General features: G+C 37.7%; 1 protein-coding gene across 1 annotated transcript in view; it reads right to left on the bottom strand.

Moving 5' to 3' along the window:
- LOC137143063 (regulating synaptic membrane exocytosis protein 1) overlaps nt 1-19,377 on the bottom strand; it is a 259,921-nt gene that overhangs the window by 45,435 nt on the left and 195,109 nt on the right. The window contains exon 21 of the mRNA XM_067532653.1: nt 14,474-14,709. Within this exon, the coding sequence (XP_067388754.1) occupies nt 14,474-14,709 (236 nt within the window). The remainder of the gene's footprint in view (nt 1-14,473; nt 14,710-19,377) is intronic.

Below are 19,377 nucleotides of genomic sequence, written 5' to 3'. Positions count from 1 at the left end.
CTTGAGTATGAGTGCAGAGGTTGTTTTACCTCTGTATTTGCCACTGGTGTAACTGCTGCTGAAATACTGGGCCCAGTTCTACGGTTCACAATTCAAATAGGGTGTTGAGAAATTGGAAAGGGGTCAGAGAAGAGCCATGAGAATGATTAAAGGATTAGAAACATGACTTCCAATGACAGACTCCCGGAGCTCAATCTATTTAACTTAATAAAAAGAAGGTTAACGGGGTGACTTGATCACAGCTTATAAATACCTACATTGGAAACAAATATTTGATAATGGGCTCTAGGAAAGAAAGGTATAACATGATCCAAAGGCTGAAGCTAAACAAATTTAAATCAGAAATAAGGTGTAAATTCTTAGCACTAAGGGTAATTAACCATTGGAACAAATTACTAAGGGTTATGGTTGTTCATCACTAGCAATTTTAAATCAAGATTAGATGCTTTTCTAAAAATTATGCTCTGGGAATTATTTTAGGGAGGTTCTATAGGCTGTGTTTTACAGGAGGTAAACTAGATGATTAGTTCCCTTTTAGTCTTGGAATCTATGAATAAAATAAACTGTATATTTTATAAACTCATAGTAAGAGAAACAAGTTTCTATCAGTGAGCATTGTATTAAATGGAGTGAAATTGTATTAAATCAGTGAGATTGTATTAAAACATCCATCAAACAAGATAACCTGGCAGCAGAAACACACAACAAATAATTTTTTAAAAATTATAACACTTCTCCCCCCGCCTGTTTCTTGAGGAAGTATATGAATATTTTACTCAGAATCAATTGCATTGCCCTAGATATTGTTTGATGAAAGTTACTATTGCAGCCAGAAAATCTAAACAGATTGTTACATTTTAGTAAAATGTGCAGCAAGTTAACATGAGGATGAACCTGGCCTTGAAGGAACCCCTCAGGATCCAGGATTTTGGAGAGTGTGTCAAATCTGCAGGCATCCATACTCAGATCTCTTTGGTGGTTTTGCAGAAAAGAACGTCTCCTCAAACCCATTGGCTTTTTTTTTTTAAAACACAAGAGGGGGTTATTTGGGGGTTATTGCTTATTATCATCATCATTATTATTATTATTATTACTTATTATTAATTTGATTTATTATTATTATTATTGTTAATTATTAATTTGATTTACCTCCCATCTAAATCACAGCAGCTGTCTCTGGCCAGTAAGCTCCCCACCACATGTAAAACTGCACAAAAAGGGAGCACCAAATCTCATTGCCACACTGTTTTTATTCACTTGCTGCTCCAGAGCACTTCTTCCTCATGGTTACTAGGTCAACAGCACATCAGACTGGTTAGTGGCCATGGCTAGCAGTTATAGGGGCAGACTGAGGTTTTGTGGGAACAAAGCCAGTTGTTGTAGATCTCAGCCTGTCCTTACTCCAGGCCTTTTCACAACACAACCATATTTCCTTCAGTGTTGCCATTATCTGCATCTTTGCCAGCTGAACTCCCTCACCCTCTTCATGATGTGTAGAAACCATGGAGAAGGGAGTTACTTAAGTTGCTTTTTTCGCATTGTACTTTAGCGTGTTCAGAGAGGGAAACATACTGTGTAGAGTAGCTGTTCCCCAGACTCTCCTGCAGTCACACACTGAGCTTCCACACTGCAGGTGCAGAGCAACTACATAGTGAGAAGATGCTATTGCGTAGCTGCTTTCTCCCTTCACAGAACTGCACTCTTTCTGCCCCTTTTGGTTCTCCCTCTATACTGTATGATTTGAAAATTTGTAATACCACCTGTCTGTCTCTTGTAAATTCTCTGCATTGCAGAATTTAATAGAAATTGACATCACAATTAGTAACAACAAAAGCAGCAGGTAATATCACCCCATAATTTAAAAAAAAAGTCCACTGCTTTTTTCTTTGCATTACTGGGTTACATTGTCTCAGGTGGCCATGGGGCTTTGTTCCTGGAATTTTGAAACTATTTCTGGGCCAAACAGAGAATAATATCCAAGATTTCATCACAGCTCTCTTCACTTTCACAGCTGCAACAGAACTAAATGAGAGATTAAAATATCTACAACTTCTGCATCAGAAATATTTAATTCTATTCAGACTAATACACTTCCATCTATTTTCACAGAAACATATACCAATTTTGCAATAGACACCTGGTCTACTCTTAAAACTTACACTGGCTGAACTCTGTTAGGCTGTGACATAACTCAAATGATATTGTGTAGACATAGTTATAACAGCAAAAAAGTTATTTTGCCAGTATAGTTTATTTTGTTCAAGGGACTGATACAAGCTGTCAGCAAAAAACAACCAACCAACCGCCTTTTGATAAGCTACATCTACACTAGGTGACATTGCCAGTATAATTATGCCGGTACAGCTCAGAAATATGATTCTCTTCAAGCCAATCTTGCTCTCTCTCATTTGCAACTTTATAAGAAGGATGAACATTTGCCAGATGTATTTTCTGAAACATGCAGAGCTAAATAATTCCATGGCAGAATGGCTCCAAAGATACGACGTCCATAATTATATCTATATCCCAATGCACTCAGGTTTTTTATCATTGTTCAGGAGTCTATATTATTACTTCATGATAGTTACAGTATTATGCTAGTTACAATTCATCCAAAGAATGAATAAAATAATGCACATTTGAATACACCCCAGTAACATAAAAAGAATACCTATAAAATACTATAAATGGTTTGTAAGAAATACCACAATGTCCTGGCATGATCATAAAAGTTGTCTTATGCTCAGTATTGTCCTGTTTTATAAAACTTTGGGATACATATACTGAGGAATGATGTATGCAGGTGGGCCAGGACTTTTCCTAAAGATTTAGAGCCTTGGGACTGGTTAAGTCACGTCTGTGCTGCTCCACTGGCACGAAGATTGTTTCAAAGCTGCCTTAACTATGCAGTTGAAAATAGGGGAACTGTAAGTGGGAAGCCTAGCATATGGCAGAGGAAAGAAGATCTCTTTTGATATTGCATGAAACTTCTAAAATTTTGGTCACAGAGCTCGTCTGTCTCACCACTAAAGGCTTGTATACACTAGGCAAAGCTGCACCAGAGTAATTGTATTGGTGGTTTCAGTGGTGCAAAACAAACTGCACTGGTACACAATAGGTCTTATACAGGTGCAACTCATATTGGTAACTTACTGGAGTAAGACACACCAAAGCAAGCCCCATTTTACACAATCTTGAACTGGGAGTTGCAATGGTTAGTCTGTGCAGGGCACTTATTCCAGCTGGATCGCTTCATGGCATTCTGTAGGGTCTCTGCTTCATGTGGAGAGATGGACATTTGGCTCTGTGACACAGAACTGGAGCACTTTTCCTTTTGATGATTGCAAGCAAAGCTAGTGTCTGTGACATTTCAGGGTCTCAGAAAGCCATACATTGGATCGGATGCAAAGGATGGGATAAGCAATGAAATTCAAATTTAAGGATGACACACTGTTTGAATTTAGCCCTTTGGGTCAAAAAAGCCTGATCTGAAGAAGGCATTAGCTTTTTTCCCATTGACAGCAATTTGGCATTATTCTATGTCATGCCAGTTTGTGTCACAACTTTGATATTATCTCAATACCTCTGTTTATATTTACACTGTGCAGAACGTGGGAACAAAGTAGGACAATAACTCACTGGTCAGATAATAAAGCAAATTATAATCCTGGTTAAATAAAACAATGAAACTACAGCAAGGATTACTAATTAGATCATTTTTTACTATATATCATATAGTATATTTTATTAGTTTACAGTGATTTAATTTTCACTGTTGAATAACAAAATAGAAACAGAACAGTAACAAAGTCCTTCCTTCCTTAAATAAATACTTTTTAATTATGGTGCTTCTTAACATTCATGCAACTCACAGAAAAAATGACAGCTGTACTGTTTTCCAGTAATTTAATTTTCCTGACATTAAGCTTGCACAAATTTTAAAACAAACTAATTGTAAATTGGTAATAACCAAAATTACAATGACTGGAGTTCACTTTCTGAAGGAATCTGTGTCAAATAAATCCAGGGGAAAAAAAGTGCTAATAAATACCACAAAAATCAGTACGTTATTGCAATTCAACCAAGTGCAAAACATCAGCCAAACTCAAAATTTATAGTTCAGGAAAAAAAAGGAAAAGAACCACATGTAACACTAATTCAACAGAGCAGGCTGGACTTTGTTTGAAAATACTAACCTTATTAGGAAATCTTTTAGAAGATTTATGTTTCAGACTGAATTATGTTTCTATTAACGGTAGTGAATTCCTCAGCTAGATGGCAACAGCAAATAAAAAAGTACATGCTTACATTCACTTACTAGATTCAAAGAATTAAGAATCATCACTAGAACAAAATGTTCATTTCACAGAAATAAATTGGTACTGTGTTGAATTTGTGTTACCTTCCATTCTTTTCCTTTTCTTTCAGTATAATTCCTCATCTGAGGGTGGTGGGTTTTTTACCTCCTGCAGATGCATTTATCTGAGTTAAAGCAACATCAGAATGAAGTTTTTGTTCCACTCAACAAGATATTCTTTACTATTTAGTTCTCAGATTTAGAGCCCAATTCTGGCAATCTCTCCGAAGACAACAGCAGCATCCGTTGCTGGTATTCGAGACATTTTTTTTTTCAGATTGGTTGAAAAGGAAAACCCACATGAATATCACTTAGTTTCCTCATTCTCTACGCTTTCTTTCATGGAATAGTGTAAATATCTTCAGAGATTTGCTTCAGTTATCTGAAATAGACTGAAATGGCTAAGTCTGTGAAAATTAACAATAATCAGAAGACGCCGGCTCCTGCTACAGCAATATTAAAGTGAGCTAAATGTTGGCTGAGAGTTGAAATGTTGAGGAAAGAGATACTACTCCCCAGGTTACCATGAATTATTTTTCAAGTACACAGAGTAATGAATATATATAGGTCTTGCGGCAGAAATTTGCAGCCTTAGACTAACAAAATGGTTACACTAGGGTAGAGGAGGGTATATGCTAATATTAAACAGGCTTTCCTGAAGCGGTGAGCAGACAACGCAAACAAGTTCTTTGGAATTGCTCTTCCATGCCACGCAGGAACATTAACCACAAGTGAACTGTATAGAAATGCTAACCCAGGAGGGTTGTTTTATAGTTTGCAACTTCAAAGTAATTCTGTTTCTCGGAAGACTCCCCAAATCTACTTTACTATCAAAACAGTCAAGATCTTACAGTAACAAATCTGGCCAAATAAAAGATGACAGTGAAAGAAAACAAAAATATTAGAAATCCTATAAAAACACAGACATGATGCCATGTCCTGTCAAACTGTAGAACAAAAAAAAATTAACTACCTCACTGCCTGTGCCACCAAATATGCCTGATTCATCTTGAGAATCCGACACTTTAATGAACCATCCTTTAATAGAGCAGCCCAGAAATATGCGAAGGGAGGGGTTAAGAAACGAAGCCATTCTAATCCAAAACAATTTTTAAAAAATCCAACGATCACAAAATAACTAACAGCCAATAAAACACAGGAAAGTTGTGGGTTTAATGTTTTCCTCTCCTGAGTAGGTTGAGCCTGGTCAGGACTTGGTTGGGAATCGGTAAAGGAAAAACCAGGATGCTGTGGGAATCAGTGTTCTTGGTTAAGGAGACAGCACTCTTCTTTTTGAGTCCTTATTGAATTGACGCCCTGCAGAGAGGTAGGGAGTTTGGTGTGGGTGGAGTAATGGAAACGTTATGGGGTCAGAGTTTCTTTGCTGAGTTCTTGCAGAGTGTTTCTTGAGCCACTTGTAATCACTGAAGATGCAATGGTACTCTTAACAACAGTGGGAATATTAGTCCATTTTTTCTTGCAAACTTCAGTTCGGATAATTACATCTGCCTGCCTGTATCTCTTCTGTAATTCAGATCTTTTTCACTTTCAGTTTTAAACTTTTACTTATGGACCAGGACCCCATTGTGCTAGGCACTGTACAAACACAGAGCAAAATACATTCCCTGCCCCAAAGAGTTTACAACCTAATTACAAGACGAGACAACAGATGGATACAGACAGACTGACAAGGAGTACAAAGTAAAAATGGGATAATATTGGTTGGTGTGATAGGTGGGGGTATCAGCATAAGGCTATTTGTGCGTCTGGCCGTTTGATGGGACTCTGGCACCGATGGACTGTCAGTTGAATTGTAGAGCTTTACTAGACAAAAGATTTTTATTATATCCAGAATATTAAATGCCTAAAATTAGTCTGGTAAGCTGTCTCTTGGTGTGCCACAGCACAGCTGCTAAGACAGCTAGAACATTATTCATAGACCTTTCTTTCTGCGTGGAAAGTTCTTTGTAGGTGTAATTTATACTCAGGCTGGCATGGTCACACATAAAGAATGTGAAAATGAAATACTGGCAACATAGTTTTCAGTGTCTGTTGTATAAGTATGTGGTTCTAGGTTTGGAAGACTGTTGTTCTCTGCTTATTTACCTTTCAAGTGTCCCAAACAATCTTATTTTTACCACTGAAGAACGATGTCCCTTCACAGTCACTCAATGACTGAGTATGCTATTGTCTTCTGCACCAATGGATGATTATATCCCATGCATACGTATTTCCTGGATAGGTTTGCCTTTTTTAAATTTTACCCAGTTCAGTCATCCAACAAAGTAACCAGAGAATGACATTTGTATCCATGGCTGTCAGCATTATTCTCAGAAAGTAGCCTTACTTGCCAAACAGCCAGATGCAGCAGGAATTTCATGTCAGCTTCTGTGCGCATGCATGGAAAAAGACTGCTGATATAGCTTGCTCAGTTGGATGGTACAATATTATTAGGAGCTGACTGTTGTATGATGGTATCTCCTCTGAAATTGACATGTTGGGATAGCAAAGCTGAATTCCAGGGGATGTATGGGAAGTCTCTTTATCCCTTAATTAAAGGAAACACTTCAGGAGACTACAGGAAATTTCTATTCATGCTATGTGGGAGGGAAGACTAAAAGGTATGCAGTTTATGAGGGAGGGACTAGATCACATGATTCTTGAAGGGTATGTCTACACTGCAATTAAACACCCATGGCTGGCCCATGCCGGCTGGCTCAGACTTGCAGAGCACAGGCTTGCGGAGCTGTTTTCTTGCAGTGTAGACATTCAGGAGCAGGCTGCAGCCAGAGCTCTGGGACCCTCCCATGTTGCAGGGTCCTAGAGCCGGGCTCCAGCCTGAACCTGGAATGAGCCAGCCACAGGTGTCTAATTGCCGTGTAGACATACCCTAAAGATACATCTACACTGCAACTGCTTGAGGAGTCATACCCTTGCTAGCTGTACTCCATCAGCCTGGCTAAAACCAGCAGCAAGGATGTGGTGGCGCAGGCTTCAGCACAGCACAGGCTGAACAAGGCTGCCTGATTCCCCCTTGAGTATGCACTTGCTTGTGCAGGCAGTGCTGGAGCCCATGCTGCAACAGCCACACTGCCATTTTTAGCAAGGTAGCTTGAGTCCAGCTAGTGTGGGTATAGCTGCACAAGCTGCACACCTGCTGCTCTAATGTAGATGTTTTTTCTCATGTTTGATACTGACTTCTTGAGGGAAATGATTATCAATTGCAGAACAGCCCTAGGTTGACTGAGCACACATTTATGCCTCATCTATGTCTGTTGCATGCCAGTATCTTAAAGCTATCCTGTATATATTCAGGTCTACAGTGTGTCTTCATTTTTGTCAAGAAAACATGCATGCAAAGGTTTTCACAGCTTCTGTCTTCAGAATATTCAGGATTACAGCTCCATCCTACAGTACATCTCCAACATCTGGAGGACTGCAGATAAGATCTGGTTTATTTCCAGAGGGCACCTTTGCAAACAGGGACAGGGACAATGGATAACTTTGGCTCTTCTGACAAAATAACTCATCATGATTCCCATCATGTACCTGGCATGATTCTTATATTTGGAGGTGGGGCTGCACAGCATCTCAGAAAAATCAGACTCCTAGGTGTCTCTGACTAGGCATTCAAATATAGAGGCACCCAGAAACTGGCCTCTTTTTTTTTTTTTTTTAAAATTTGAGTCTTGTTGTTCGGCTCATGAACATGTTTGTTTGGAGGAGAATATATGTTAAGTTTTATAAACCTTTCAATTTAGTTTCTTCCATTTCTTGGTCTTGACCAGCAAGCATACAGGTGTAACACATCCTCCCAGTTCATTAATTCTTCCATAATAAAGATGGTTTTGCCTCTCATGGATTATGGAATAGCACAAAGAATGATATTTTCTGCATTACACAACTTTCACATCATATTCATGGGTGAAAATAGGAACAAAAGGTGTATAGGCCTTATATTGGGCCTTTACAGGGGCAGGGTGAAGTTCCCCTTACAAATTTAAATAAATCTCTAAAACATTTCTGAAACAGTTTTTCTGTGAAATATGTGCCATACTTGAACTCATTATGTTGTGGTATAAAGATTATATTGGATTTGCCACTTATGAGTAATATAGGCATTACCACCTCAAACCAGTAGAACCTATATTCCACACCATGGTATATTCCTGTTCCAACTCCCAATGAAGTCAATAGGAGTCATACTGACCTTAAAGGGAGTTGTATTAATTATGCATGCACATATCCATATAATATATGCGTATTTAAACAGGATGCTAGAAATGACTGCAGTATAAAGTGTTTGCCTCAAGAACAGCACTTCGATACATTTCAAACATCAAACTAGCACAGATCACTGAAATGAGGGACTGATAAAGGGACTGATTTTAAAGTGCAGGATGCAACTTTAACTATACTATACCTCCCCCATCTCCAAATACATAGGTTTTATTAAGTCTAGTCAGGGTTAAGTTACCTCACACCATATAAACAATACATGAGGTTGGCCCTCTTCAGCCTAACACCTAGGATTTTAGCAAATATTTAAGGTCTTCCCTTCTCCCTACACGCTAAAAGGTCCACCAGCCACATCCAAGGTCTTCTAGTTATATTTCTCTCAGCCATTATCCTCAGGGGACACGGTGTACAAATAATGATGAAGCAATCATTCCCATATTATTTCTTAACATTAAAAATTCCTAGTCTCACTCCTTTTTAACCTAAAATTGGGCCTTCGTGATTCTGTGAGGAAGGCAAACAAACACAAACAAACCCAGCCACCCTGCCCAGAATAACTTCTTCTTGATACCAAAACAGGTGATTTAGTCAGACAGATGCACAACATCATGGAAACACAGCTTGCTATGCCTCAGCTATAGGGAAAGTGGGGCAGAGATAGTGGCAAGATGGCCGTGCAATGATCATGAGGGCTTTTAAGGTAGTGGGTAGTGGGGTTCCAAGAGAACCAATCAGCTCTCACAAACTCTGATTTGCTGGCCAATGGGAGGCCAATGAAGGTGGAAAACTCCTTTGTCTCCTTGAAGCGCACTTGCACATGCACTCTGAGACACGAAGAGGACAACAGGAATGGGAAAGGCACCAGCATGTCTGAGTACAAGAACTCCCTTCTCTCTTCAGATCCCAGGGGCTGGTGAGCCCCCTGCCAGCCTGACCAAACCTTCCCCTCATTTCCCCCCCAGGATGAGATAAGAAGCAGGGGGCATTTTTATTTGTCTATCTACACTGTAAATTCTATACCATACACACTAACATCCTTTCAGGGCTACTTCAAAGTTAGCATCTTCTATTATTGCCAAAAAAACAAAACAAAACAAAACAAAAAACAAAACAAAAAAAACCATGATCAATTTCACACTCAGTTACTTTTGGGCATAGAGTCCACACACTGTAAGTGGAATTATAAGGGGAGAGCAAATTTGGCTACCAATTACACATAGGCAGCTGAGAGCAGAATATGGCTACTTACTTATAATCCCTCCTAGTTCTATGAATGCTACACAGAAAGAAGTAATTTAAATTCAATTCTTTTAATATATTTGTTATATTTACTTGAAAAATCTGCAGCTAAATGCTTACAGTAGTTCAGCTGGAAGAAAGTAGAAGGCCAGACAACATAAATTATATATAAATATCTAAAAATGCAACAGGGACTTTTTTCATTTTCCAGTTTAGACGGTCTTGACCTGATGTATTTTTAAGTAAGGGATACCAAAGTTAGCTTTGGCAATAGATTATCATTAGTAATCACTGATATTAGTATCAGTGGCAATATCACATGTCTTTTACATGTCTTTTTCAACAAACTGTAAAACCTAGCAATTAGTGAGGCATCTTAGTACTACAAGCACTGATCAAGAGGGGACACTTGCCCTAAAGTAATGGCGTCTTTAAATATTTATTGGCCCTTCAAAACTCAAAATGTGAGACACCTATCTATATAGTAGACCTTTTGTTACAGCTAAAGAAAGATTACTTGCTCTGGTACATGATTCTGTACCAAATATACAGTACACAAGCAAAACTCTAAGAGACAGAAGCCTGATATTTAAATAAGGTTAGGCTTCCAACACCAAGTACCAACAGTCAGAATACTCAAAGCTGACAATCAGTCCTTAACCACCATTGTTCAAATGAAATGCACGAGGCAAGTTAATGTTGTTAGTTTCAAATAAGCTGAAAAGCATGGAACCTGGATCCAGAGCAGAGTTTCCCAAAGGATGTGGGAGTATGGACCTGGGTTTTTGTTCCAGGCCCATTATTTTAATTTAGCTCTCAAAATGAAGGTTGGAAACAAATTTATATGCTCAAAATGAAGGTTGGAAACAAATTTATATGCAAGTCATGGAGATAGGTAACCCATTCCAATGCTTCACCACCCTCCTTAAAAAACTTTTTCCTAATGTCCAACCTAGACCTCCCCCTGCAACTTGAGACCGTCTCCTTGTTCTGTCATCTGCCACCACCGAGAACAGCCTAGCCCCATCCTCCCTGGAACCCCCTTTCAGGTAGTTAAAAGCAAATCCCCCCTCACTCTTCTCTTTTGCAGACTAAACAAGCCCAGTTCCCTCAGCCTCTCCTCATAAGTCCTGTGCTCCAGCCCCCTAATCATTTTGGTTGCCTTTATTCTAAATTCTGCACTCTCTCCAAATTGTCCACATCTTTTTTGTAGTGGGGGGCCCAAAACTGGACACAGTATTCTAAATGCGGCCTCACCAATGCCGATTAAATTGACCTGATTGGCACAGGAGAGGCTATTCAAATCAACTAATAAATCTTTATGTATATTTATAATTCTTTTAAATGAACATATGCTATGTATCTATAGCTCAATTGGCTGATTACAGATCTACAGCATAAATTCATGTCTGACTTTTTCTTAGAGGGCAGCACAATATGAATAGTGATATAAATATTACAACATTTTATGAAAAAGTTAGTCTATCTATTGGAGTTTTTCAAAAATTTTCAAATATTAGTAACAGATAAATGCTAAGGATCTAGTTTACATAATTTAATCAGCAACCTACACATTTTAATTTTAAATAGAGAAGCCAATAATGAATTATAAAAGTATACCACGTGTGAAAATAAATGAAGGATGCTCCATGGATTTCTTTATTTGGCAAGAATTACCCTATTTCCTGTAGACAAGTAGTACATTTTTATATATGGTATGACCCTACATTTATTTAAATTATGTCACTCAAAATACATAGGTATAGGATAGGCATACAGTGCTATAGATAGTGATAAGCTAGATAAAGAGTTATATATTCTTAATGTATATACATACTTAGGCATTAGAACAGCATATCTTATATTTGAGCCCAGGGCTGATGACGGTCAAGGGTAAGAAAGAATTTAGGGACTAACACAGAATGGCTAGCTCTCCTTGCAAATTCACTGAGATCTACAGTGGTGCCAACCAGTTCACTGCATAACCTCAAGCTCCTCATGGTTTATTGACTGAAATCCCTGATTCCCCCATCCTCTATGTGTGCCATCAAGTCCCTCTTCCTGGAAAGAAAAAGTAGCAGCAGTTCTGTGAGTTAGGACCCAGAATTTGAATACTTAGTTCCCTACTATGGGTTTTTACTTGGAAAGACAGCATCAGGCCTTAAACCTAGGTGCCTAAATTAATTCAATAAAATACAATTAATTAAACTCACTGGTTTCTGACATATTTTCCTGAAAGCACATAAAGTTATATTTCTGTATAGGCCTAAAAATGTCCAAACAAGGGTCTTTGAGGTTTTCACATTACTGCATTGTATAAATTTAGATATTATTCTTCATTGTCCCTTCAAATGAATGAAAACTGGAATTCCATTATTGAACTTTTACCACAGCAATGTCAACAATTCTGTCTACTAGGCCAATATTTGATTCCTGTTCTTTTGGTATGACTTTATATTCTAATACTGGGTATTTCTGTATTGTTGGGTTTAAAAAAATATTTTGAGAAATCATAGGTAACAAATAGAATTTGCTTAGATTTTATCATAGAGTAGAACAGGCTGAGTTTACAATAAGGCAAACTAAGAACCACATTATACACTGTTTTAGGGCTGAAAGTACTATACACTCATATTTTTGCATGCAGAAGTCATTGCAATGGTCTCCACTGCAGTGGAAGACATTGAACACTCTAAAGAATTATAATATTAGTCTCTTCAGACTGAATTTAGTATTATTTTCCTTTAAAAACTTTACAAATTAACAGTCTGTTGCTGCATTCCTGGCACACCTACAACTCCAATTTACTTGAAATGTGAATTTGCTTTGAACAAGATTCAAAGAATTATTGTATAGTTTATGGATAACAAGAGTATCCAGAGTTACAGTAATTAATGCTTTAAAAAATCCTAAACAAATAGAAATAAACCCTATCGGAAGTGATATAAAATGTCGCAGTTCCGAGTTTAAGCCACTCTCTATAACTATTAGGTATCAGGGCAAGCCGTTCATGGCAGGCAAATTATCGCACTTCTGCCTGCTGGGGAGTTTCCCGCTGTGAAGCAGCTTGCGCTGACCACTGTCCAAGACAGAGTACCAGAATATTAGGTGGATCACAAATCTAATCCAGTATGTTAATTCCTCTGTTCCTGTTTCAGTGGGGGTTGAAGGCCACAAGGAATGCAGTTTCAAACCAAATTATATAAACTTTACATAAAATAATAATTAAAATAAAAATAAAAATATGTAGTTCTTAATTAAGGGAGAATACAGCAACACAGACACTTTGAATACTGCCAAATCACTTTTACATTTTAAATTACAGTAGCTGATTTGGATTGATCTGAACTAATATGGTTTATTTTAAGTAACAATCTGTTTTCTACTTAGATTAATGAGACTGACTGGTAATGACCCTATTGCACTTTTGAGCAGCACAACATAATATTAACATAACTTCTAATTCTGAACCTCAAATGATCCCATTAAAGCTATCGTTTGACTCAAACAATAATTTAGCATGCATGTTCAGTTTAAAACCATAAGGCTAGAAGTAGATGAATATTTAAAATTTTTAATTGAAACTGCCCGGAAATATCAATAAAAACAAACTTGCTTCTACTGCTCACAAAAGAGGAAAAGAAAAACAAGGAAAGAGAATGAAAGGGATAGAATTGATAATAAAAATACACAGTATTGATACTTACCTTCACTTTGGGATTATCCTAACTGTGTGATGGACACACAGAGTATGCCTGAGTGCTGTGCAATTCTGAAGCTTTCTTTTCTTTTAGCAACAAAGGACATTAGGGCTTGATCCTATTCCAACTGAAGTCAATAGCAAAACTCATTGAGTTCAACAGGAACAGGACTGGGGACCTTAAAACATTTCTTCCTTTTGCTTCTTTCTGTATGAGCTATTTCCCCTTGAGGCCACACAGATACAAGGCTTTTAAGATTTCTGAAGTAGCAATAAAGAATTAGAACCCTTAAAGCTCATGATGAAGCACCATGCTGTACTCTAATTTATCTGCATTCACTGACCCCATTTTGCCAGTGTTGTTTTTAAATACAAAACACTAGGTTTTCTCTTAATTGAGAAATAAGATGTAATCTTTTAAAAATAATATAAAATGCATTGGTACTGTAGGTGCTACACCTACACCTTAAAATTATGCATATTATATAACTGACCTTTATATGCTGCAGGTTACAAGTCCTACATATGTACTGAAATGTCCTGCCAACAAAGATTTTGTACATATAGTATATCATTCATGTCTAACCCATAAACTCTTGATACCACACATACATCTTGATACCATGCCAAAGATATATATGTCTCTTTGCATTTCCTTGCCTACATGTAAACAAGGCTTCTGAGAAATAAATACATTGATTCGTCAAGACAGAAGAGCTTTATAATACATATTCAAAAAACATTACTGTATGGATTCTTTGTCAAATTTAGAAACCAGACAAAATTAAATGACTCAAAACTCTTTTTCAGACAGAAAGAGCTTTTTCTCAGTGGACTACATTCAGACATACACATATGATTAGCCCATATGCCACAGGTAAAGTATAAGCTGCAATATTTAATGGGACCTGTTTTCAAGTTGAATATATTTCACTCACCTGTTTGGCTAAGTTGCGATGTGCTTCTGCTTCTTCGAGATACTATGGCAACCACTTTGGCACTGAGGCTAGATCGTCTTTTCTTCCCACCTGTTCCAACTGTACCGACAGCAGTGTCTGATTGACTCCCATCATTATGTTCCAGTTTGTACATCTCTCCACTCACACTTGTGCTCTTTGTGATGGTTCTCCCTGAAGTCCCCATCCGTCTGCCTTGCATTTTAGGGGTAAATGTACTATATTTACAAAATAAAAACATTTACAATAAGTGTATGTATAACAATGTCTCCAAAACCTAATGCATTTTATTAGCAAATTAATTCAACATGCATTTCTAAGTAAAATCTTGTTATAACTCTATTTATTTGGTATCCAAATGTATAATTGATTTGCCTTCTCTCAAACTATATGCTCTCTAGATTGTAATCTATTCTTCATCTCTTCTACAATAAAATAAACATGATGGCTCTTCAAAGAGGTATAAATACACAAACACAGACATTTATCAATTACATGGTGTCTTGCTGTATATATCCACTAAATATATACAGTGATACTACAGTATTTTTACTGCCAACATAAACAAAACAAAAACAAAACACAGGTAGGTTAATAAACATATTTTATCAGCATTGTTCACAACGGACTGGATATAGAAGACTCTGTTTGCTACCTACTATACTTTACTAAAAGAAGAGAATAAATAACCAGACCCCATTAAAATAAATCTATTCATTATTATAGAATAATGTACTCCAAGGACCTCAAAGGTCAGATGAGTAGCTTGCCAAATGCAACTAGTTCCCTTTAAGCAAGGATGTAATTTATCTGAGTATCTTCTATGTCTTCCTATTGGTTTTCTCAGGTAAATGCAACAATCCTGCTATGGAGAAAAATATAGTCTTAAGAATGTCATAAATGAGTCAGATAAGGTAGGTAAGTTAATGTCTTTTACTGAGTCAATCTCTGTTGGTGGAACATACAAGCTTTCAGGATTCACAGAGCTTTTCTTCAGGTCTGAGGAAGAAAACCAGGGTGTCTGAACTAAATACAAGTTGGGACAGATTGTTAAACATAAGGGATTAAGACAGGTGGGAGACCACTTAAAATGAAGTTGGCAATTAGGGACATCAGGCAGTGGTGTATGTTACGAACTGTCGTAATAATTCACAAACCCAGTGTCTCGGTTGTGTCCAGGATTTTTAGTGTCTAGCAGAGTAATGAATTTAAGTTCTCAAGCTTGTCTTTTGAAGGTGTTGTGCATGTTTCCTTTGAGAATGAGTACTGAGAGGTCAGATATGCAGTAAACACTTTTCACAAAGTGTTCACCCCACAGGCTATACAGTGTTTTTGTCTTCTATAATTTTTGTGTGTTAGTTCATTCGATAGCATAGTGATTACCTGGTTTCACCCACATAGTTGTTGCTGGGGCATTTGATGCTCTGGATGAATCAGTTGTATTTTTCCAGCTTGCCCAACAATCAATGGGTGTTTCACAAAATTAACTCAAAAAGCAGATCACATAGCCAGGTTTGAGTGTTTGTTTAATTTCCATCTGATAAAACTGCAAATGCCTGTTTGAATCTGAGTGCTCTCTATAACCCTCCTGTTTGATGCTGCAGACAAAGATCGGACAGAGCATTGGAAGCTACACTCTAGGGAACAATCCCACATTAGCAAAGGGACTGACTAAGTTACTGAATGAATTCTAACATCTACGATTCCTAATGCTAGGTGCTATCTTAACTCTAATAGTAGTGCTACGTTGGCAATCATTGCCATATAGACCTGGGAATTTAAGCTTCAGTTTGACCCACTTTATGTTTTGGAGTTGTTAAGTTAGACTAACACAATCTGGTTTCTTGATCAAGTTGATTACTAGTGATTATTAGTACTATAATGTACAAACAAAACACAGTGGGATTAGTTTGAAGGATAATTTGGAGAATTTTATAATCCTCCATTTTGAAATGGAATGTGGAATTTATTGATGAACTGGATTGTCACTGGCCAAGATCTCCTCAGAAGGAGACATGATGTCTCACCCTAAATAAGGGACTGGTTAGAGCAGCCTCCTTGGGATGCAGAGGTGGGTTTCTCTGCCTCACTTGGCAGGAAGAACAAGCGTTAAGAAGTATAAGATAGACAAAGAAGTTTGTCAGGAGAGGAGTGAAGGTGGCAGGACTGGGAAGAAGAGTTTTCCTCCTACAGGGGGAGGATCTGACTTTTGTGAGGGCCTTGGTGTTTCCATGGGTCTTGGCATTGTTAAATCTTAATCCATTCTTGTCCAAAGAGCTATCATAGGGAAGTATAAAATAAATACAAATCTAGAGTGTTTTTATTGCCATTTATCTAGGTTTGTTAATACACACCACACATAATCACCTCTGCCACTGTGAGATACAAGAAACAGGAAAAATGACATCTTGCTATATCTGTAAGAAAACTATTATTTTGTATAAAGAAAGTGATTGTCTTCTGTATAAATATTTGTTTGATCACCTTTCATCACACAGCAGCTTGTTCTTGTAAGCTTCAGAGAAAGTTTATGTGGAAACTAAAACATATACTGTAGTTATAGACGATGTGCTGTGCTGCATTGCAGTACTCAAGGAGACTTTTTAGTAGACTACCTGAGGCACAAAGAGCTTAAAATAGGTACCGTCCACCCCATGTAGCAAACCGCTTTTGTTTTATATGGGAAGGACACATACGTTCCAATATTTCCAATACAAAATTGTTGTATATTGCTTAGTATGCTGTACATAAAACCTCAATCCTTAAGAAATCTGAATCTTTAAGGACCTGCAGAGGTTCAAGAAAACATTGTCCCTTTCAATTAAACTGTTACCTTTTCCCAAAAACATCACTTCACAAAAAGATGTTCTACAGAAATTATATAAGCATCAGAGAAAATGATCTATGTACAATTTATATTGTCTTCACGGAAAGCCTGTAACAAACTATAAAATTCAATGGATTGAATATGAATGACAAGAACTATATTATTTTTACATCACTATTGTAATGGATATGCACTATTAAGTTAAATAAGAGAATATGTGCTTCAGTCTGCAGACCCTTACTTATTTGAGTAGTCTTTACATACAGGAGAAGTCCTACCAGCTTTAGTGTTACAGTTCAAAATTCTTGAATGAATAAGAGTTTGGTGGATCTGGTATTCATAAGTCCTCTCTCAAAATAATTTAAAGAGCCACATTTTCTAAAATAGACTCTGAATTTGTGCCTCTGAGTTTATGTACAGTCAATTTGCAGGAGGTGCAAATAGCAAAATTAAGATAATGAATTACCTGATTTTCTTAATACATATAACATTTGTCATTAAAAATCAAGTAATTAGATATCTGAATTCTATGTCTGCCTACAAATGACTGCATGTGTGCAATAAAGAAGACACAAGACTCCTGGACAGATGCTTTTCAATGGCTTGTATACACCTAAATAAATACCTCACATAAAAATATTACCTCCTGCATCTCCATGCCCTGGACTTCTCCAAGGCCAAAACCAATCTCAACCTCATTAAGCCAGTCTGGTCAGTATACGCACAAAGCTTTTAACTAAAAGACTACTCTTGGTTTACTGTGAGATCCATGCGCTATAACGTGATGCATGAACACTGGATGGGGCATATAACACACCCATAGTGGGCTGCCATCATGGCACTTTTGAAATAGCTGAAAGGAGGATTCTAAGAGCATTGTGTCTCAGTCAGAAAATAGCGCACAAAACCTTCTCTCTTTGCATTGTATCAGCTCATAATGGGAATACAGATGTAGCTTAACCATGGCTCTAACTCTCAACATAACACAAGCTGTTGGCAGGGCAGACTGCATACTTCTCTGAATAGAAAACAAATATTTTCTTTGAAATTGTTCCCTGTGTATCAATCTCAAATTAGCAATTTAATTTGCTAATAATGGAACTGACATTTGTCAAAGAATTTGTTTTCATGGCACTTTAAAAAAAATAAAATTGTTTTTGTTTTCACCTCAAAAGCAGACTCTATAAAAAATTAAGTTCCCTGCAATATGGGAAGGGCACTCTTTATTAAGTCAACACGATATGCCAAACTAGTATTAATTGAACGAATGTGTAACCCAGTGGTCAGCGGACCTTTATGTATCCTCTTCTGTGCCCAGTCCACAGAGGATGCAAATCTGTTACAGCTCCAAACTTACAGAGCCTGGTTTTTATCTGAAGTTTATCATGCCTTCATTACTGAGGTTATGTCTACACTGCGGCTTGGTGGGGGGGCATGGATCAGCGTTCACATCGCACTCCCCATCAGTACCCGGCCCAAGCCAGAGAAGCTAATGGTCCAACCATCCAAATTCGGTGATGAATCCTCGGCATGTGCCACTGAAGGCACGTTGCGCATACACTAAGAAGACTGCAGCTGGGAGTGAGCTTGCACTCACTCAGCTCAAGCTAATGTGCCAAAAATTGCAGTGTGGATGATACAGCACTGGCAGAGACTTGGGCTAGCCACCCAAGCTCAGATCCAAGGGTCTGGGTGGGCCTGAGAGCCTGAGCTGCTGTCCAAGTCCCCCTTGCTATTTTAGCACTCTAGTTTGGCTTGAATTACAGGGAATTTGTCTATTTGGCCTGGGAAGCATGCTCCCAACTGCAATGTAGATGTAACCTAAAGGTCCCCAGTTCAAACACTGGTGCCAGCATAGAGCTTACATATAGCCTTATTCTTTTCCTTCTTACCAGTCATGATGGTAGGCGCATGTAAAAAAACCACTGCTTTTGTGGGGGAGAGGGAGATAAACTCTCTCTCTTGCTCTCAATACACACACAAAATATTTTACAATATGATGGTTACTTCATAAACTAAATACTCTACCTCACTTGCTCTTGCTATTTTATTGCTAGAT

The sequence above is a fragment of the Emydura macquarii genome, unplaced genomic scaffold (genome assembly GCF_026122565.2).
Source record: "Emydura macquarii macquarii isolate MOO-44397 ecotype Brisbane River unplaced genomic scaffold, CSIRO-AGI_Emac_v2 contig_3295, whole genome shotgun sequence".
Taxonomy (NCBI): Eukaryota; Metazoa; Chordata; order Testudines; family Chelidae; genus Emydura; species Emydura macquarii.
Note: the sequence above shows the minus strand (reverse complement) of the source record. Positions and strands in the feature narration are given on the sequence as shown.